This window comes from Ambystoma mexicanum, chromosome 1p, assembly GCF_040938575.1.
Source record: "Ambystoma mexicanum isolate Mex_15411 chromosome 1p, UKY_AmexF1_1, whole genome shotgun sequence".
Classification (NCBI taxonomy): Eukaryota; Metazoa; Chordata; class Amphibia; order Caudata; family Ambystomatidae; genus Ambystoma; species Ambystoma mexicanum.
In genome coordinates this window covers 1,347,243,587-1,347,266,080 of record NC_090921.1, presented here as the reverse complement: position 1 = coordinate 1,347,266,080, position 22,494 = coordinate 1,347,243,587, and the positions used below count along the sequence as shown (strand labels likewise).

At 42.4% G+C, this 22,494-nt stretch overlaps 1 protein-coding gene across 1 annotated transcript in view; it reads right to left on the bottom strand.

The window, feature by feature from the left end:
- The window catches only part of RASIP1 (Ras interacting protein 1), a 263,056-nt gene that overhangs the window by 44,218 nt on the left and 196,344 nt on the right, over positions 1-22,494 (bottom strand). Inside the window, exons 6-9 of the mRNA XM_069607023.1 lie at positions 22,348-22,385; positions 20,141-20,292; positions 17,355-17,470; positions 9,626-9,866 (exon numbers count right to left, since the gene is read on the bottom strand). Of these exons, the coding sequence (XP_069463124.1) occupies positions 9,626-9,866; positions 17,355-17,470; positions 20,141-20,292; positions 22,348-22,385 (547 nt within the window). The remainder of the gene's footprint in view (positions 1-9,625; positions 9,867-17,354; positions 17,471-20,140; positions 20,293-22,347; positions 22,386-22,494) is intronic.

The window sequence follows — 22,494 nt, the reverse complement described above, 5'->3', positions numbered from 1 at the left end:
CAGTGGTTTAATCTAGAAAATGTATTTACCCTATTGCTGGAACTGCCTACTTAGGCCAATATGTGGGCTCCTTACTGTGAATTTAGGTTATGATCTGAGAATATCCACAAACAAGAGATTGCCCTGGGCTCGAGATGATAAAATGAAATACATATTTTATGCCCTACTGTGGTAAGTTGGTTGCAAAAGGAGTTTTAGGGAGAACAATCATAGTTATCATTTCTGACTAGTGTCTTTTTTAGGGTATTAAAACTATATTTTAAGTTTCAAAAATAAGTATTTTCCTTGTAAACTAGTAATTGTTTGTAATTTACAAATAAAAAGAAGTATTTGTATTTTAATTTTTGTATTTTATTTTGAATTTATTAAGCGCTTTACATCAAAGTGAGGTACAAATTGACTTTACAGTACAATAAACATGAAAATATAATAGAGTCCGAGAAATATTAATTAGGAATGAAAAGGTGGTTCTTAGGAGCAGAGCGGAACATTGAGTATGAAGTAAGAAAATAAAGGGAACACAAACAGCGTTCCAATGTAGAGAACCCAGCAAAGATAATGAATGAAAACTAGACTGGGCACATGGAGGACGAGGAACAGATAAATGGAAAAGAGACTGAAAGCGCATGGAACGTGAAGAAATATAAAAGGAAACTAAAGTTGAAAGATATGATGGGAGCATGACCATAAAGGAATTTAAAAATCAGGCAAAGAAAATAATATTTAAGACGGGAATGAAAAGACAGCCATCCAAGTGAAAGCAACGAAAAAGAAATAGAATCCCGAGGCATAAGCAAACATAGCAAACAAACAGATGAATTAAAGACAAATATGAGTCAGCCAAACGTGAAGCGGGAAGACCAAAAAGCATAGAACAATAAAACAAATGAGAAAAAATGAGAGAAGAAATCGGGAGCTTAGTTGCTTCAAATGTAAGGAAAGGTCTTGCCTTATGGATGTTAAAAAGATGAAACTGACATCAGCGTGAAAGTAAGGCGATATGGTAAGAAAACGATAGCTCACAGTCGAAGTAGAAACTGATATTATGAGCAGTACTGGAATTAGGAAGTAAAGAAGGAGATTGAAAAAGGGGGAGAAGGGAATAGTAGTAGCTGAAAAAAAGAGGACTTTGGTCAGTCATCCAAAATGTTATGGCTAAAAGGCATGAAGTCTATCCTGAAAAGAAGAAAACGAGGAAAAGGAAAGAAAAAGCTGGGTATCATCAGCATAGAAGTGATGAGATATCCCGATTGAGATGATAGAAGCAAGAGCAGAAGTCTGAAGAGAAAAAAGGAAGGGACCTAAAACAAAACGTTGAGGGGCACCATGTAAATCAGGCAAGGTGCCAAACGAGTTCCCAGCCTAAGATACTGATAAGTGCATTCACAGAGGTAAGAACGCAACCAAGATAGAACAGACCTGGAGAAACCAAAAGAGGAAGGAGAAGCGAGGAGTAAAGTATGATTCACAGTGTCAAAAGCAGAAGATAGGTCTAATAAGATTAGAAGAGATGAGTCTTAAGAATAGTGTGCCGATAACAACAAATACAGACTGAAAGAGCAGATTCAGTAGAATGAAGAGAACAAAAGGCAGATTGAAAATGAAGAAGAATAGAGTTAGCCGATATAAAAGAAGAAACCTAAGAGTAGACGGGATGCTCAAGAAGCTTAGAAAGATAAAGGAGAAGAGAAATAGGTCGAAATTTGAGGGAAGAGCAGGATCAAATAAGGCTTTTTCAAAATAAGAAGAATAGATTCATGCTTAAAAGAGGAGAGGAAAATCGAGGAAAGGAGAGAAATATTAAAGAGAGGAGCAAGGAAGAATACACCTTAAGTAAAAGATGCAAAGAAGGAATAGGATCAGATGTTGTAGCTATAGGGTGAGTACGAGCTAACAGAGTCAGAATATCAGAAATAGAAATCGGAGAAAAAGATGATAGAGCTGAGGGTGAAGAAAAAGGAGAGGGAGAAGAGGAAGGAATGTCCACTTTTGAGGAAAAACAAGAAGAAAAATCAGAAGCAGAAAGAGCAGAATTGAGAAAGTGATCAGGAGAAGGGGGAAAGATGAGGCCTAGAGTGAGGAGATTGAGAATAAAGAAGATCAGATTAAAAAGGAACACTTGGATGAGATGAGGGAGAGGAACCTCATCATAAAGCGCATGATAGGAACAAAAGGAGAGACAATCCGAATCAGAATGGTATTTAAGCCAGCAACGCTCAAGGCGACGAAGAGCACGTCACATTGAATGAAGCTGCATCGTAATCAAAGGTTGAGAAGGTTTCCATGAAAGTGAGAAAGAAGAAACTGGATACAATGAATTGAGCAAAGACGAATTGTAGAAGAAAAAATATAGGTTGCATAATCTGAGGAAAGAGCAGCAAAAGATGAGTGAGAGGGAAGACCAAAAATCCAATACGAGATAAAAAAAAGGCGTACTAAAGGCGCAAAGATCACATCGATAATACGAAGGAGAACTAGAGGATCGGGATAGAGCACACAAAGGCGACGAAGGGAGGATAGAGAAAAATAGGATATGATGATCACATACAATGATATAGGCCATCTTTAGCTCCATCAGCACTATAGTAGGGGTCCTCTTTGTGGAAGGTGCTGCTCCTCCCACTGATCTGAACATGTCACCTGAGAGGTGCAGGTAGCACAAAGGGCCAGAAAGATACCTGTTACTCCCTATTTTTAGTATTTGCTATTAGGTGGTGCTAAAGTGCAACCCTTTCGAGATCAACTGCACATGCTGTATTAGCCAGTGAGCAAGCGAAAGCACCACTGATAAGCTAAAACTATTGTATTGGAGTACAGCTAGGAGTGAGATGCGATGTGTGGAGGGACACACCCTGTGGTTGGTGTTTGGTCATTTATCCACCTGTTGACTGTCAGTGGCCATGCTCATCCCTATAACTATTCCTACCCACTACATTCCCCTCCCTCTCTGCACAAAATACGTCCTCCTTGGATCTCTTTTAGCAAGCTCTTTCAAGCAGTAACATCAAACGTTGTGCAGTACATGCCCTCCCAGTCTTACTTCTAAGCGGACATCAAAGTCCTGTTATAAAGAAGTACTGACAAGGCCAACATGTTTGGCTTCTGTATAGATATTAGATGTGCATTTTCCAGGCAAGGCTTTCATATGCACAGGTACCTGCACCATTTCTCAGCTGTTACCATCTTATGGCCGAGCAGTAACTGTTATAATAGGGCGCAGGGATGCTGCACCCTCTCAAGATAAGGGGTTACATGATCATTATTAGCACGGTCGTGAAAGGAACACACTGACTCCATTTGGGCTCGAAAGTGGCAACACGCGCCGGTAGGCTTGGTTGCTTCGGCAGTGTGACATCATAACATCCATCCTCAGCATTAAATAAATGAACCAACAAAAGAACCATAGACAATATGCATAACAGTTTCCATCAAAATAGATTGAGATCTGTCATCCCTGAAGTACATATTATTTCAATGTAAGTGGTATGTTCCTGTGTCCACAGTCAGGGTACCTAGGCAAAGGGGGTGGTGGGGTCTTTTCAACTTGCTTCTATGGAGTGAAGTATGCCTTGTTGTTCTAACTGTACCAGCACCACTTCTAGCCCAACTGGCAATCAGTGTGCACTGAAGCTTGCATTCAGTGTGTACTGCGCGTCTGTCATTACAAGATGTCGGGTGTGAACTCACTCATGTGTGGAACACCCATCCAAGGGCATGGGTTGTGATTCCCCATAAGTGAGAAATGATATTTTTGGGGTAGCCAGGCGAGAGGTAGGTCGACCTTTGTGATACTAAGTTGATGGCATGACATTTATCGACACCCTGGTATCAATCAAAACTGGAACTTGTTCGGCTAGAATGGTGACTGTGTATCGGGGTTGTCGCCTGCGGCTTTGTCACAAAAGCAATACACCATCTACATCATGCCTGTATGCTACTTCTCCTTCATACGCCTGGTCTTGTGTGTCGGCACTCACACTTACAGGCTTGTTTGTGGTTTTGGTTGATTTGGAGGTGACCATTCACTGTGCAGATCTTTGCTAAATGAGCCATCCTGACGTCTCGGCCACATTCTTTTCCTGCTGCGGGACATCCTTGGGGGTGTGGGGCGGTTGAGGCTCTACCGCACAGACTGCAGGGGGTTGTTTCATTGTGTCTGATGGAGCAAGTGGCTAACGTGTTGGCCAGGGAGGACGATGCTGGTTGCTTGTCCTGGAACTGCCTCGATCTCTGCCTCGTTGGGGCGGTTGCCGCCAGGATTGCACTGCATGTGCATCCTCTACATTTATATTGCATGTGGCATCGCCCTAACTCCAGGATTCCTTGCAGGGACAGACCAGGATCCTTCAATATTTGTATTCTTAGCTGTATAGACACTTGTGTATAGACGCGGTATAATTGGCATATCATATCATAAGGAAAAGCACTTCTGAATGATCCGTCCTCTTATCTTAGCTTCTCCATTGAGCAATGCACAAGTGGTAGCCAGGTTTCTGAGCCATGTATAGAAAGTATCCAGGCATTTGGCCGATGGTTGGTTAGGCTGTCGCAGTTGAAACCACTCACAGTCGATATTGACCAACGGTGTGAAGTATGCCATAAGAGCATCTTTGGTGGCACGGTCGGATCCAACCCCCACAGTCAGAGTTTTGTGCGGTTCATGCGCCTCAGAGCCGGTATAAAATAGATTTGCGAGCCTAGTCGTCCTTTTCCTGAGGTGCTTTGAAGAATATCTTCAGGCGCTCCGCTGAGACAGCCCGAAGGGGGCAGAGCGTGGCTGGCAAGCCGTGAATGTCTAACGCTTGAACAGAGCACCAATGGAATTGTCTAGGGGCCCTGGAGGCCATCAGCTGGGATTGTGAATGTGGCCTTGTAGCAGTCTAGCCATACACTCCTGGGCCAGAGGAGGAGGAGGAGGAGGAGGAGGAGGAGGATGCCTCCTAGTTAGCCCCATCATAGCTGGTGCCCTCCATGGGATATTGGGTGAGTGACTTCCCCCCTTGGCGGGCGTGAAATGGAGGTGCACCCTGAGAATCAGCCGCCAAGGGGCCCTCTGTGTTATATGTTTTTGGTGTAACTTTATAACACCATCATCATGTCAATGCCAAGGAAATCCACCCCATGCCTTCACAAAATCCAAAACTGTTGGCTTTGCCCATGCTAGTTCTTAATTGGCCTGATTTTAGGGTGTATAATAAAGCAGGCGCACCGTTTATCTGGGGTCCTGCTACATAATGATGCACCACATGCTGAAGGTGTAAAGGAAAATGGCACTGTTTCTTTTCACTCGATGAACCCTTAAATGTACTTTCATCAATTGTGGCTGAAAAAAAACCGATCGTCACAGATCTTCAGATGAATAATCACTATCATTTCTATTACTTTGCTCCCCCGTTGCTCTCTCCCGACTGACCTCACAAGACTCGTCATTATTCTTTTTTTCTTCAATTTAGGGCGCGGTACTGTGTTGGAAAATGAACCGACGTCACTTCACCTTAGCACGCTGAGACAGACTGCTTCCTGTCGTGAACAGGAAGTGAGCACTCTCTGCCAATCCAGAGAGCAAGGCACTAGAGAGGGAAACGGGGCGCTTCCTGCAGATAACTCTCCCAAACAATGGCAGGAATTCCCTTCCCATGGTCCATGGTGTGAACAGGGCCGTCCCCACCCCTGACATGGACAGGGGTGTGCGTGGCTGAGGGGACGAGGACAGACAGTAACCCTAACAACTGTAAAATAGAACAGTCCAAAAGAAATGGACAAGGAAATCATGGGAGGTCATTATAATAATGCACGACAAATATGATTAGCCTGTTTTAATGAAAATAAAAGTTAATGTTTAAATACATTATTGGGTTTTAATTTCATACCATCTGCAATTTAAGATGTTCGATTTTGTTTAGTGGCAACTAAAAGATGTCCCCCAATGTACAGCTCAATGTTATCTACCTCAATAAGATAAAAGTTTGAGTAGTTCGGGCCTGGTTTGAAATCTGTGAATTTATAGGTTACGCACACAGATCTCGGCAGAAAATGCTAAAACTCACTAAGTTACTTATAGCCATTTAAAAAGTCAACGCCAGTCTAGGACTTTGTACGCTTGAATAAAGTTATTACCTTTCATCACCCAACTCAGAGGTACTAAATGTATCACTTTATCAGATTCGGAAAGCATGAGCTGCCTAACCCCGGATTCCAACTCGTATCACATTCTCTGCGGTAGGTGCACAACTGACTGAGCTAGATAAGTGGCAAATCGCATCCATAAGCTGTGCCATAATGCACATTAGAAATGAGCACTCAGCAGTATTGTCATCTGATCTGCGACGTAACAATCATGAGCACGCTATATAAAATCGACGCATTCATGACTGTGGCCCTCATTCCGAATCTGCCCGTAACCCGCCGGTGCTAGCAGCGGGTTACCGGCAAACTCACCTTAGTGCTACTGGCGCCCAATATCCAGGTGTTACCGGGATGTTACAGACACCGGGAATGGCATCAAGTTCCCATTCCATGGAATACCAAAGGACTCCATGGAATGAGCTTGCCCCTATCACCGGCACCATTACTACCAGTGCAGGTGATGGGGCAATTCTTTGCCGGTAGGGGCCTGCCGGCAGATCAGGCTTGTCGGTAGTTCACTGCCCCTAGTGTACCGGCACAGTCAGAGTGTGCCGGTCCGGGAAAAATGCCAGATCTGGTATTACCAGCCGTTTTACCAGAAATTTTCCCAGACCGGCACTTATAATGAAGGCCTATATGTTGATCTTAAATTGTGGCATGACAACAGTCAGTATTCACTGAATTCAGGCATTCTAGCTGTGCTTCCACTATTATAAAGGCAGGACTTCACCTAACAGAATGCAGCAGCAATGTAACAGTATTTCAGAACTGAAAGAGCCATTGGCAGCCGGTTTGGGCCAATGTGTGATGTTTGGCATCGATTATTTTCTACGCCACAGTTCATCGTTGGCAGCCATTAATCAATCAATTGGATCGTGCTTTGCAAAATGTGGTGTAAAGATGTATATTCTAAAGTTAGACACTGGGAGAAAAGAGACGTAGCTCCATCTGAGCTGATGGTTCCTCACACTTGTTTTTCTGCACCAGATTTTCACCTCCACTGATGGTTGATTGCTGTACATTTTCCGCAAACACTGAAATGTTTATGTACATTGAAAGTACTATAACAAAAGGTGTCCTGCCCCATTGTTTTCCAGCATGCATTAATCTTGCATGGTTATTAATCTAGTATGTGTTCATTTCTGTCAAGGGCATGTCTTGACCAATCCTTGTACATTGAAAAGCAGGTCATCCCTCTTACAAGGATAGCTTCTTTACTTTCCACAGACTAAGGTCTGGCGACAACCTGGCAGGATAGCACAATATGCCACCTTTCAGACGGGGGCAGACGCAGTAAGACCACTACAGTGCTGATGGGCGCAGTATAATTATTGGGTAACATCATAACAAGCTTATTATTTTTAATTCTCTAAAATGAACTGAAACGGAGGCGTTTTGTTTACATGACTACGCAACCTCCAAATTTAACAGAATGGTAGCCCTATAGTGTTAGGACTGTGGGCAAAAAACACTGTTTATAACAAAAAAATATCCTAACCCTTTTATTTAGTTACAGCAAGCATTAATTTGGCTGATTCCTTCATTAATTTAAGAGAGGTACTAAATCCCTCAATTCCTTCACAGAACATCTTGCTATTCATACATGCTGGTCAAAGAAAATCCCTTATTTTCTATGACATGTGTGGGAATTTCACATTGCCCTGTTTTATTGATTCAGAACATTATACACTAACACATTTACCATTTTGTAGTGTGCTGTACTTCACTTATAAACAAACAAGTAAGAAACAAAACACGAGTTTACAAAAGAAGACATGGTTAGTAAACAAACATGAAATTCAATTTAAGAACTAGGATGATCATTTCCTGCTGTACCTCCTGGTAATGGTATATTTAGACATTCCTATAAACAAGTACGACAGAACTTTGTGCTACACTTTCTCTCTTTTTGTAGTCAAAACCTTCTTCTGTTGTGAGCATTTGCTTAAGTCTTAAATACACGAATGTTGAACCGACCCTGTTGTTTCTATTTCAACAATGTCTACACATTAGATTCTTATGTTGACAACATTGGTGAAAAACACTTCATTACTATGACTGTTTTTTTGTGGGTTTTTCTATTAGTATTACTATGACTGTTATTTGTGTGGTTTATTCTATTACTGCACCAAGGGTATCTGGTATAGAGTTTTTTGTTTTCTGTGCTGATCGATAACGACTCGAATTTCGGCTGAACGAAAACTTCTAACAGCTGAAAATTTCAAACAAATATCCCATTCAGTGACATTCCAGTGAATAAAGGGAGCGGAGTTGTTCATTACAATGGCATCAGGGTTTGTAGGGGTGTGCCCACTCCCTCGGCAATAAAGATTTTAAAAAAAAGGACCCTATGGCGGCGGTTCCCATACACATAAGTCAGGGGAACCGCCACCGCACATGGATGGAGGAGTTGGCGGCACACAGTGAAGTGTGCTGCCAAAAGGTAAGTAAAGCGGTGGAGCAAGCGGGTTGCCAGAACAGTCCACAGGAGTAAAAAACAAAAGACATTTTCGTTCAAATAACTTTTGTTTTTTTCTCCGTCTGACATTTCTCATTCGATTATTTCATGGATATCCACCCACTAAGAGGTCCTGCTTTTTTAAAATAGTGTGCAAAACTGCACTGCATTCTATCGTTCCACTTCCACCCAGTAAACTCAGCTCTTTTGGTTCCGTTATCATGTACCACTTTTGTCATTTGTAGTCATCTATTGTATGCTCTGTACATCATGTATGTACAAGATGCTCAATTAAATCAAATAAAGAGTTTTTTCACACATCACTATGGCCCTCATTACGAGTTCGGCGGTAACCATGCAGCTATTGGCGGCATGGCTGCCGCCGAAATCGCATCGGGGTCCGGGTCCTCGGAATGAGGACTTACCGGGCCATTCTGAGTTCGGAAGGCCCGGTAATTCCTCCCTCCAAGGACCGGGACACGGTCCTTCCCCATTTCCATTTCAGCCCTTGTAGGGCTGAATGGGAATGAGAGAGGGAGCAAACTCCGGGCCATTACGAGATGGCCCGTTGTTTGCTCCCTCTTCCCCTCGCGGGACCCGGTAAGCATGCCTGGTTTTCCCAGGCATGCTTACCGTGTCCCGCGAGGGAAACTTGTAATACGGCGGTACGGAGTGAACGGCGCCGGCACCTTTTACGGCGCTGTTCACTCCATACCGCCAGGGTCGTAATGAGGCCCTATGTCTCTCTTTTTATCATTCGTGGTAGGATGAGATTCGAGCCTGTGGCCTTCTTGTCATAAACTGACCTCTGCAGCTGCCGGTCACTCACTGGACTACATTTGTGGTATTGTGCTAGACTGGCAAGATCTTGCTTCCAGTCCCCCATGCTGTTGATAGTGCTATTTACAGACTTAATGGTGGTGTGTTGGGTGTACCGTGGTGTGTGTGCATTTAATTAAGATTTATATGCCGTTCCTCTTGTCACACCCCCACGTCCCACCTGCTGCTCATTTTCAAGGACGCTGCTTTTTGCTGGCTCACCTTTCTCCATGAGGGTGTTGAAGAGTGAAGCATTGGAGAAGAAAAAGAGGTAGCCAAACGTCTGAGAGACCAGGTCTGGGTGGAGCTCACACTCCCGCGTCAGGTCCAGCGTGGCCTGGTAAATGGCCAGGGTGCCCCGTGTTCCTTCCGGCATGCTGCTGAGCTCCTCCACATCTGAGAGATCGGTGGCCGCTGTAAACGGGTTGCTGTCTAGGAGGGCTGGCAGGGCCATGTAGAGGGTCTGGAGAGTAAATGACAGATTAATACTACTTTAAGAGATAACTGTACAAGACACTGCCTAATAGAGAGGGGGGCTGTATCCTCCAAGTGCACAGAATTTGTGCAGCATAAAATTGCGCCAAAAACAGAATTTACTGATCTGGTCCAAACAAAAGTAAATATTTTCTTTCATTCACAAGCGGCAATGAATCCTACATTATTTTAACAACAATTTAACTGCAAAGATAAACTTTTCCAAATTCCTTAATAACATTTAACGTTTGCAGTGTGCAAAATGTGTACTCTCCACTATGCATTGACTAGTGATAATTGACTCTTGGTGATTAAGAAATAGTGTGCTGCCTATTTGTATAGAATTGTGGTGGTGAGTGACTTTATAGCCGGCTAGTGCCTTGCAACTTAAAATGTTTACCTTTGGTGTGTTAATTACAAATTGTGACTTTTCTAAATTCCTTAGTAACTTGTGTTATAATTACAAATTCCACATTTTTGGAAAACCTTAATGACTTCTAACATCTCAATGCAAATTTTGTAACCTGTAATGTTTTCATTACAAATGATGCAGGTTCTAAACACTTTAATAACATGAAACATCTTAATTACATAATTGCAATATTTCTAAACTCTTTAATAAGATGCACATTCCAAAGTACAATTTAGTTTTTCGAAACTATGCAATGACTAACTTCTTCATTACTAATACTAATTCAAACTTTTCCAAAATTCCTTTTTAACTTCTAAAGCCTAAACTATACATGCCACCTTTTCTAAAATGGTTATAACTTGGGGCATATTAAATACAAATTGAATCTTAGCTATCATAGTTGTATTACAAATTCTAACTTCTTTGAAACTCCCAAATAACTTATTCAACTTTTAAAAAGTTGAACATGTTTATGGAATATTTCATGAAAAGCTCATGCACGTTTCCAAAAGCTGGGATTGTTTGATAACTGCTCCAATGTATTTAAAATACTTGTCTTTGTAGAAAGTAATCGATAATTACGTTTTTGACGGTGATATTCCTGTTAGATTTAATTTTAAATTAAAAATATAGCCTATTGCGTACATTTTTGAAACTCAGTCATTTCCAAAACATGTAGAGTTTTCAATTAAACAGAATTAACTGGCAGCATATTTCCATACTCCTTGCGTGTTCCTTGGTGGTAACAGGGCCAATAATTATGGCACTGTGACCCAAACTAACATTATTAAGTAGATTTGAACAGAGCATCTGACAGCATGCATTGGCTGAAAACAAGGGTGATAATAGGTTTGATACTGTCCAACCCTATTGCCAGAATAGTGCTTCTCTAGAACAGATATGATGTGTTCTTCGCCAAAGATTTAGACGTGTTTCCAGTCTGGACTTCTGGCCTTTCCAAAAAACACTTATGCACCATTACTATGTATCACAAGGGTGGAAACATGAACCCATATGCTAACTATAGTATCCATATGCAGTAGGGGAATCTATGTAGACAGTAACACGCATACACAGTTCAGTTAGTGGTCAATCACTGTGAATATTTTCAATTGGCTGCTGTTCTTAGGCCCAGCCAGGAATCCATTCACCAGCAACCCCATCACTCACCCCCCATTCCTCTACAAATGACACAGGTGTATTGTTTTTAACTCAAAGTTGAATTGTGATGTTTTATTTCATACACAGCACTAATGCGACACTGCAGTTGTGTATATTAGACACATGATTGGTGGGAGTGTGACTGATGTAGGGGGGTGAGAAGTGACTGCACGTTTGGAAAATGTTAGCAATGATTGAGGGAGGAGTAAGTGGGAGTTGGTAGGTGCAAGCTGAAAGTCAGCGGGTGAGTGAATGGACAGTTAGGGATGGTGTCACTGAGGACTGATTGAAAAGTAAGTGAGAGAGTGAGTGGTTGGGTTAGATGGTGACTGAAGAATTAGTGAACCAGTCGATGAGCAATGGGTGGGGGGTGTCAATGTGGCATTCATCCCCCTGGAACGGGGGATAACGGCCCGGCAGCCCAAGTTATCGGCCCAAGCAAAGTTATATTATTAGCTTATTGAAGCTTCACGAGGGGCTTGAAAACACCAAAATCAAAGCTCATTAAAGATTTTGAACATTGAATAAGTATGACCAAAATCACATCATGTAATATGAAATGGTAATAATGGGACGCATGTTATGTGGTTGTCTAAGGACGTCTCAGCATTAAATAGAAACGTAGAAAACACTCAAAACTTGCATTTGTGGTTTATTATCTCACAGCAAATATATATATATATATATATATATATATATACATATATATATATATATATATATATATATATATTTATATATATATAAAACCGCGGGTATCCAATCAAAGTATTGGAAAGAGCATTTTTAAAAGCAAGGGGCATGAATCGCTCCCTACTCTTGGTTTCCAATTCTGTCCAAGCTAAAACCACGGACAATACGGACACATGTCTAATTTTGACCTACGGCAGTGGTGCACAGAACATTCGCCAGGTGATACAGAAACACTGGCATGTTCTCCAGTTAGATGAACACCTTGGTGAACTACTGGCATCCAAAGCGGACATCACCTTCCGTAGATCATCCTCTTTTAAAGATACCCTTGTACCAAGTTTCATGAGTCCTCTTCACGATCAATTGGGAGCCAGTTGGATGAATATCAAAAGGACAGGCTTCCAAAAATGTTCTAAATGTAAAGCATGTACTTACGCTGTTAATACCAGTTGCTACCTACATCCTATTGTAGGTAAGAACATTAAGATTCTATCTAGGATCACTTGTGAAACTGAATTTGTGGTATACGTTTTAAACTGCCCATGCAATAAGTGGTATGTCGGCAGCACCAAAGGTAAACTGAAACTGAGGGTGCTACAGCACATTAGGGCTATTAAGAATGCTGATCCAACCTACGCTATGGCCCTCCATTTCAAGAACAAACATTGCGGTAAATTAGACGGTTTCACCTTTTTTGGAATTCATGCAGTCAATAAACCACTAAGAGGGGGTAACAGTGAACTTACACTAAGACAATTGGAAACCAAATGTATTTTAGACCTCGAAACAAAAAAACCCAGGGGTCACAACCTCGATGAGGAGTTATATACCTTCCTGGGTACCTGAGGCCTTTTTCAGACTCTCCTAGAACTATTTGCAATGTACTTAAATGCATCTTACTGTGGTCTACTAATCATTCATTCCTTTCTGGGTATAGATTGGGTTAAATGTAGTCTTTGCTGTTCCTTGAAACATGAAATGAATTTTTTAACTACATTGGAGTATTTTATGTATGCATATTTTCCTTTTTTCATGATTTTTGAGTTATTCTGTGTGAACTTATATACTTTGTTGGTTTGGATTGTTTTCTTTGTAGATAGAGTGGTGTTTTTCTCCTTTTTTAAGTACTGTTTAAAGATGGGTAGCTGTAAAGGTTTAGGTACTTATTGTAAGCGCCCTCTCAACTCATAGATCTTTGGACTTGTTTTTATTTGTCTTACTGCTAAAATTCGAGATCATTGTCAATGGGTGTAACACATAGTAATTTTTAAATACATTCGAAATGTATTGTATTTTTAACTTACAATTTGATGCATGAATATGGGCAAATATTTATTCAATATGACTTATAGGCAAAAACATTTTTTCTTTTAAAAAGAACATGGATACGTAATGCACTTTGCACTTTAGATCAATGCAACATTTGCACGCACTTAGCACTTTATCAAAAGAGGGCATGTTTTTTCTCTTCCCCCCTCTTTTTTAAAAAAAATAAAAGCAAGCAGTCCATGCATGTATTGATAGCTCCCATAGATAAATAAATATTAGGATATTTGTATCTATATTCAAACATTTGTCTATTGAGCACCATACTTATGGATTACATGCATGGACGGAGAGCACTAAGCACTTTATTTCTCGCTGCTTTACAAATACAAACCCTTTCAGTGTTAAAATGCATTTTGCACTAACTTCTGTACTTTCTTTCTTTTGCGTATTAGCACAGCCTAACTGAACGGGCAATATTATTATCATGCCTTTTTAGCATTGCCTATTTTCGCTGGTTAACATATATTACTCTAGCATCATACTTTCAAATGTTTTCAACAAAGTCGTTTTACTTATACACCGCTTTTACATTATTTTCATCATGCTAGTTTAAAAAACATCAACTGCATCTTAATACTTTTTAGATTTGTGGTTTATGTGAAAATGTACTCTATGTGTAACTACCCAAGATGATCATGTATCTTTTTTAATGTTTAAAGATGTCCGCTCGGTAATGCGAGAGAAAAAAAAGCGGCTAATAGCAGGTAGACACTCTCTACACACAATCAGAGAGTTGTCAAGGCTTTAAAACTATAGTCCATCATCTGTGTTGTTTGTAACTTACGTGATCAAGCAGTTTGCATACCGCGAAACGCGTCATTTTTTCTACCAGGATGTTTCCCTTTCCTGACGCATAAACACTAATAAAGAAGACATTTTTGTTGCCAGGAATCTTTGAGGTGTCTGGTTTCCTCTTATTTGTTACAGGGACATTTTTTCCTCTGCTCCTGCTCTTGGGAGTGCACTCCACCAGCTGCCTTTCTCAGGAAAAGCTTCTTTTTGCCTTATATATATATATCCAAAACTTGAAAACTTTGCGGCGAGGAAACACTGTCGTGGTGAGCAGCACTCCTGTGAGGATTCCTTTAGATACACCAAAATAGTAAATGCCAGTAGAGTGCAAGCTCTATATAAAACGCTTAGGTATGTTTCTGTACTCAGCTGATGCAATTCATCAGTGTTAGGTTGCCCTCATCTGTCCAGTGCACCTCTGTGTGCCCGGTTCTATGTGGTCACCTTCACCTTCCACTATCGCAAATATTCAGAATAATTTCAAGTTCCTTCTTTCCACCCCGATTCTCTTAAACAGGGCACAGCAGTTACAGTGGCAATGAACTGTTAATTACTGGCTATACATTGCAGTCTATAAAGAGCAAATGAATGCCTCCTCAAAAGCTAAAACTGGAAGTAGGTGCTGTAATTATGCTACTACGCAATCTTATACCATCACGGGTACTCTGCCATAGAACAAGGTAGACAATTATGCATCTACAAAGACACATCATAGAGGCCTGCATAATCAGTGGAACTTAGATACAGTTCTCATACCATGCATATCTCTCATTCCATCTGATAGAAATATGCCTTTCAAATTCAAAAGAAGACAGTTACCTATATGTTTAGCCTTTTCAATGACCATTCCTGGAAGCAATCGGTGGTAATTCTGATATTTAAGAAGGGGGACAAAAGTGACCCTATGAATTACTGACTGATATTGACCTTTAAGAACTGTTAGAACAGCATATGTTACACGAGGCACGGCTAGTTGAGTTGTAATACAGGCCAATAGCCATCCTATTTGAATTTATAATGGAATGCTATGAAGTGCTCCTCTGACATTTTCTTCAACATGTATACTTGTGACCTTACCCCCTGAATGATTCTTCTGGTGCTAGCATGTACACTATTGAGTCCTCGCCTGGAGTCTTTTTTCTTCTACTGGGGTACTCATCTGGATTATTTTTCAAGTTGAGCAAGTCACATCAGTAATTTTGTTTTTAGTTCAAGAGGCCATTGCAGGAGTACTGTGTGCATTTCCGGAGACTACCCCTGCCTGTGATTAGTTCTGAAGCCAACATATGGCGCTTTATGCTCAGAGTATTGAGTCCTATTACGCAGCTCTCCGCCTAGAGCATTGGAGTGGAGTGAAAATCTCTTTAAAAAAACGAAAATAAAAAAGATCAATTTGGAAAGCGTGCTTGGAGACCGCTCCGAGCAGCCTTTCTAAATCAAACTGTCATGCCACTGGATGCATATGTGTGTGCACAGTGGCTGACAGGCAACACCGGGCAGATGAAGGACGGTGCAGGTGCCCGAGGTAAGTGGTGTGTGCATTTGTGTCTGTCTGTGTCTGTATGTATGTATGTTTGTATCTCTGTGTGGGGGAGGAGGGAAATGTTTGTGGAGAGGAAGGAAGGGGCCAGGGAGCAGGTAAATGTGAGTGTGTTTGCATGTTTTTTTGTCTGCGTAAGTGTGTCTGTTGCGGGGGGTTGCAGGGAATGCTTTGGGCGGGGAAGGAAAGGGAGCTTGGCGACTGAAACTCTCCATTTCTAAGACATCCCGCAAGTGCAGGAAAGGGTGGGGGTGGCAGGGTATTCGTTTTCCAGGGATTGGTGGGGGAGTGAAACCACCCCCAGAGATGTCATATATCTCCGATTGAAGGCCGCACAAAATCAGCCAAAACAAAGTGGTCTCTTTTGTGGTCGGCCTGCCATATGTGGAAATATCACATAGAAGCAGAGCATTGCGTCTTTTTCAGAAGCCCACCTGGCCACTTTGATTCAGAGAGGGCTGATCTGTAGCGTGGGGACCAGTCGTGGAGATCTTACCTGGAGTAAGGCGCCTATCTGAAGAGGGAGTCATATGATGTATTGTGTCCAGCTCCGGAGGCCATATCTTCAGCATTGGCTCCAGTCTTGGATGCCTCCAGGGAGTAGTGAGCCAGAGTTTGGAGGCCCGACCAGATTACGGTATTCCTTTCCGGAGACCTCACCTAGATCATTGTATCCAGCGCTGGAGGCTTCATCTCCAGAAAGATGTTGGCAGATTCGTGAGATTGGAGACTAAACCCAAATGGTGCATGCTTTAAATGACAAGCACTATGTAAGGGGGTAAAACATATGTGCTTGCATACCACAGGGAAAGCAGGGAGACTAGATCAAATTCCAAGGAGTGTAGCAGGAGATGGGTGCCTTTTTAGATGTAATGCCATGCCACACCCGTAACGCAGAGCAGCCGAGGAAATTATTGCATTTCAGGAGAGCATGCCATCACCTCCTTGGTGTTTACTTGTCAGCTGATGGAGTTACTCCCCTAAACTATCCTTGCACCATTCTATTGCACTGCCCAAGGGCACACAAAGGAGCCTTGGTGAAGCACTGATTTCACTTTCAGGCACCCCGACATCCTCTGTCTTGGAGTGATTGGCTGCACACATGGAAACGGTTCAGTTGCTATAGCTCTGTATTTTTTGTAAAGGTATTTTTTTGGTCTAAGTGCACTCCGTGAACAAGAAATCATGCTAATAGGCTCAGGGGACAGGAATTTGAAAATGCTGCTACCCAATATGTGCAAATATAGAATGCATTGTGCCAACAGTCGCTACATTCTGTTTGTATGATAAGCTTCGAGTCAATACAGCACATTTTTTTTTGTAGTTTAACAAAAAATGCACCAGTTAATTAATAATTGTAATGCTTGAATTCTTTCCGGAATTTACTATTGCATTCTATTTGTTTCTGGCGGAAATTCCACGATATTAGTATCAATTAGAAATAAGGCAAGGAACAAAGAGGTAAAAACGCAGCATCATCGCAAATTTGAGTTTTCAAATACACAGAAATTTAAAAACATCTTAAAGGAACCTTTTTTGCATCAGCTCACCTTGGTTAGGTAGTACACGCACTGCTGGAAAGTGTACATGATGACCTCATCAAGCAGCGCCATTGCCTCCTCGCAGGCTTCAAGGTCACTGGAGACCAAAGCATCATGGGAGATCCCTGCCAAAATAAAGAGGAAAAGACAATGTTTTAGCTGTCGCTCAAGACTCTAACTTTATAAATGCTCAAAAATACTGCATCGGATTTCAATAGGCCGAAGAAGAAATGGTAACATAGCCTATAGTATTACTTCTGAAAATAGTCTCCAGTCTCTCAGTGGCACTGTCAGGAAATCCCCCAACTGGAGGAAATGTCAGAAATGAGTGATGTCTGTCTTTGGTTGCCAAATTCGCACTTAAAGGGTCAATGGTTTAAGAATATGAACTGTTTTCCTCGCAAATAGTCAGACTCAAAGGTAACTTCCTGAAGTTCAGTAGCAGTCTGTAAGCCTTGTTGTATGGTGGCCGAGACACTGTGAGGGTTTTTCTCCCGTTTTCTAGAAGGTCCCGGCAACCAGTTACTGAAGCCCACTACCCAAAGAATCCGTGCAAAATGCAGACGCGTTCCCTCCTCAGCCCTGTGCAATACATGCTCAGCCACGCCGCCAATCAACAGAATCATAACATAAAGAAAGATATATAAATTAAAAGGGGCTGTGGAAACTTCTTCATACACAGTTAAAACTCTTGATAAAAGGAGGGGTGTATAAACGGTCACATGGAATGCTACATTCAACTATTTTGCAATGAAACATTGACCACTCCCCAAACAATGAATGACAACGATACACCTCAGACAGGGCTTTTGGGGTACTTCAGGTGCTTGAAGACATGTTGAATCAATGTTGACCATCTGCCATTCTGGAGTGGTCTATGAATTCCATGTCTGGAGAATGCTCTCTGTACAGCAGGGGTCTGCAACATTGAGCTTGCCAGTAGTTTTGGATTACAATTCCCATCAGCCCTAGCCAGTAAAGTCAAAGGTGCACGTTTGTGGAATGCACAGTCCAAACCAGCTGGAGAATGGCAGGTGGCAGAACCCTGCTCTCATGGTGTTTCACATGTACTTGTGACAATGTGTTCCAAACCTCCTTCTGACCATGATTGTCACAGCTGCCTTCTTCCACAACATGGCCACCAGCTGACCTTTTACTCTGATGACAACACAAGTGACAATGCATATGTAAACAACTAAAATAAGCTTAAGATTTATAAAATAAAAAATAATTCCTCAGGCAGACAAGTCTGTTTTCATTACTAACTATATTTGAGCTATTCAGCTGCCTCAAATAGGCCTTGTTAAGGGTAATCATATACCAGAGGTAGACCTAGACCAACAAACAAAAGCCAGGGACACTGCCTTCATATGCCAGCACACTCTCATATAGCATATTCTCACCCAGGAAAGACAGATTGTCCAATCACAATCTGTCTTTCCCAGGTGCGATTGTGCTTTCACCGCCGGCACCACCGCCATTAAAATAGAAAAGGGACTAGTCCCCCTTTCGGAAGACGGTGGCCATTTTGTAAAATGTTTTTGATGGCCGCCGTCATCGTAAAAGGGACATAGTTACTTTCCCATTTTAATGGCGGAAGCCATTTTTTGTACTTTTTTTTCTCTGACGGGAGATGGGCTTGTGCTGAGCTGATCGCTTGTCAGATGAAAAAAATGAAAACTATCCACACCTCAGTAAATCCCGGGGTGCGAATAGCTTTCACGCCCCAGTGGCGGGAGCAGACATGGGCTTGAATGGCCCACAGCCCGAGCTAAGGCTCTCACTTAGCTCAGCCCGGCCAAAATTCAGGCTGGCGGCCCTTTAAAGCTCATGTCCTTCCCCCATCGGGGCATGAACACTATATTACTTCCATCTCATGCCAGTTATAGCTGTGCATGCCGGCTATGGTCAAAATATGATGAAAAACAGCCACACATTTCCAGAAGCTCCTATGATATGTCAAATGAGCTGGTACTGCCCTCTCATTTCAGTTTGAATCTCACATGGCAGGCGTTGTCTTTCTGTGTAAGGTACAGCCTCAAATGCCCGGGTGCCACACTTACATGCAAAATGCAGCCTCAAATGCTCCAGTACTACCGTCCCATTCCAGTCTATGTCTGGTATAGTCAGAAGATGTGAGCTACAGGTTTACATGGTCAGGTTCTGGCATCAAATGCCAAGTGCAGGGTCAAATATTGCAATACTGCCATCTTATAACAGTCTGTGGCTGAGGTGGCATGTGTAGCCTCTAGGTACTCCCCCTTATGACAAGTGCAGCCTCAAATCCCTCTGTACAGTTGTCTTTTACTAACAACTTTTACTAACAAAAGCCTCATAGGCCTGGTACAGCCACAGCAAGAAGTACATGTTTAGATGGGCATGTCCTACCATCAAATGCCAATGCAGCCTTAAATTCCCCACTGTTGCCAACATATGACACGCAACACCTGCTATAGTCACCATATGTGAGGTACACACTTTCCAATGGCCAGGTGCTGCCATCAGATGCATAGAACACCTGAAGTGCAACAGTACTGCCTTCATTTGCCAGTTAATGACCCACAGGTCAGGTATAGTGATAATATGTAAGGTGCAGCCTCACATAGCCAGGTGATGCCATCACACCCCAAATCCAGCCTCTGGTCAAAAGTGCGGTGTCAGGTTATCTACCTGACACCGCTGAGGACCCCTACATGACGTCGCTGTTGGAAGGTCATTTCACTCACTAATGGCAGGTACACCGTCCTAATCCTAGTCAGCATGCATTATTCATTTGAAAACCCGATCTTCCTTACCGTCTGCCTCCCACTCCTTCTCCACATCCAAAACCTTCTTCTGCACAAAGTTCAACAGTTCCATTGAGTTGGCCATCCATAGCATCAGCGGCTGGAGATCAGCAGCGACGTCCTCCACGCTGAGCATGCCAACATTGGTTTTGCCCTGTTGACTACAATGCAAAAGGTTACATTTTAAGGTGGGGCAAAGGGGCCTGATTCAATGATATTCCCTGTATCTTCTGAAAGCAATGGTCGAAGATGCTATTGGCATTCCACCTTTGCTAACTAAACATTTAGTGAGGAATTGCAATGCATGGGCAGTGTTAGCAATCAGCACTATGGTGCAGAGGGGCTCAGATCACTGATAAAGATGACAGAAAATGTAGGACTAATTTTATAAAGTTGCTATTTGAAGTTAATTTACCATTATAACCTTCCGGAAGGAGTATTCGTCTATCCAATATCTTTGTTGACTTTCTATCACACCTCTGCTGATTAAAAGTAAAACTTTAGGCACAGTTCTAACAAAAACAGTGGGGGTCATTATGACTTTGGCGGTAGCCGTGCAGGTAAATGCTGGCACGGCTGCCGCCAGAGTCATTAATTTTCCCATTGCTGGGCGCCGGAAAATATTGCTACCCATTCCCATTTGAGTCCCATTGGACCCAATGGGAATGGGGAGGACGGATGCACCGGCACCATTTATGAATGGTGTCGGTGCATCCGTCAAGGTCTGCGAGCGGGTGCCGTTCCACCCGCCAGGTCAGACCTGGCGGGCTGAAAGGCACCTGCTCGCAGAACTCGTAGTTTGCCAGTCCGGAAACAACAGTACTGGCAAGCTTACCAGTCCCGTTGTTTGCGGACTGACAAACGTATAATGAGGCCCAGTGAGTAGACAAGACAATTAGCTCTGTGCCAATCAAAGGATAATGTATAACATGTTGCACATTCACTGCGAAAAACCAGACGCAGTAAGAACATTCAGCAAATGACACGCTCCAGACATTATTGGAACAAGTTTACTTTGGTTGCTGTTGCACGTTTGGTGTCTATTGATATGACCATCCGATGCATCTATTGGGGCCAGAACATCTATTGACCTGTATTCATAGAAAGATTGCCAACGTCTACTCTTTCCTTTACGCATCACAAGGCCTTGATTTTTCAGACATAAATTGATTAACTGCAGATCCATTTAAAAAGATAACATTTTAGTTTGATTTTCGACTATGAGCAAATGGCTTAAAGTCACCTTATTTTGTATTCAGGAGAAGGAGGATTACAATACAAGTGGATTTTAGACAGTGTTTCAAGACTTTCCTTTAGAACAACACAACAGTTCTCAAAGATTAATGAAAGTTCTATAAAGACTGGCAAACTCCGAGTTGTGCTCGCCGGTGCCTTTCATTCCGCCATGTCGGCACCCGCGAGCACAGCTTGCCTGTAGCACCCGCACGGTAATGAACAGTGCCGGTGCTAAAGGCATCCCCATTCCCATTGGAAATGGGGATCACCCGATTCCAGAACCTGCGAAAGGGCAATTACCGGGTCCGGCGGGGCCAGAATACCCGGTTATTGCCCATTTGCGGGTGCCAGACTTTCTTGCAAGTTTGGAGGTAGCTTTGCCGGTTCTACCGGCAAGGCTACCTCCAACCTTGTAATGAGGCCCAATGTACACAATTACTTTGCCAAATGAGATGTTGCAAGCCCCACCTGAAAGTCAAAAATAACAAATGACACTGAAGCTTCTGAACTGAGAGGTACTGTCCATATCGCGCATCCTTTAAGGAAGCCAAATGCCAGTATCAGAGGTCAGCGAGGTCAGAGTTCGCCTCTCACCTCACAGAGCGACTTCCAGTCACAGGTTTTAATCTAGCAAACCCAGTGCAGGACTTCATCCTTATGCGCTCAGTAACCTGAGTGCCATTGAATTGGGTATTGTTAACACCTATTGTTAAAGCGCTTAGAAAGAGGAGGAACCCAGCATGAAGCACTTTATATATAAACACTGAAATTATTATTAGCCATTGAAACACAGGCAAAGAGGGATAAGAAAAAAACGGAGAAGTTTAGCTCGCCTCTACAAGTTACCAGCATTCCAGGACATCTGTACATTTCTCAACAGGGCATTTTTCTTCTGCTGCGCATGGATGAGGCCAGATAGACAACATCATTTTGCCGACAAATAACCAAAAATAAAGAAAATTCGATAGGAGCAGACTCACTTTTCTGGTTGCTTGTCTCCGATCTCTTTGATCTTCCCCTGTAGTTGACAGAAAATGAAAACAAACCGTTAGAAGCGGCACATCCGGACTTTCCAGGTTTCACTTCCGGAGAGCTCCAAAAGAATGCCTAAGTAACATCAGAGATCC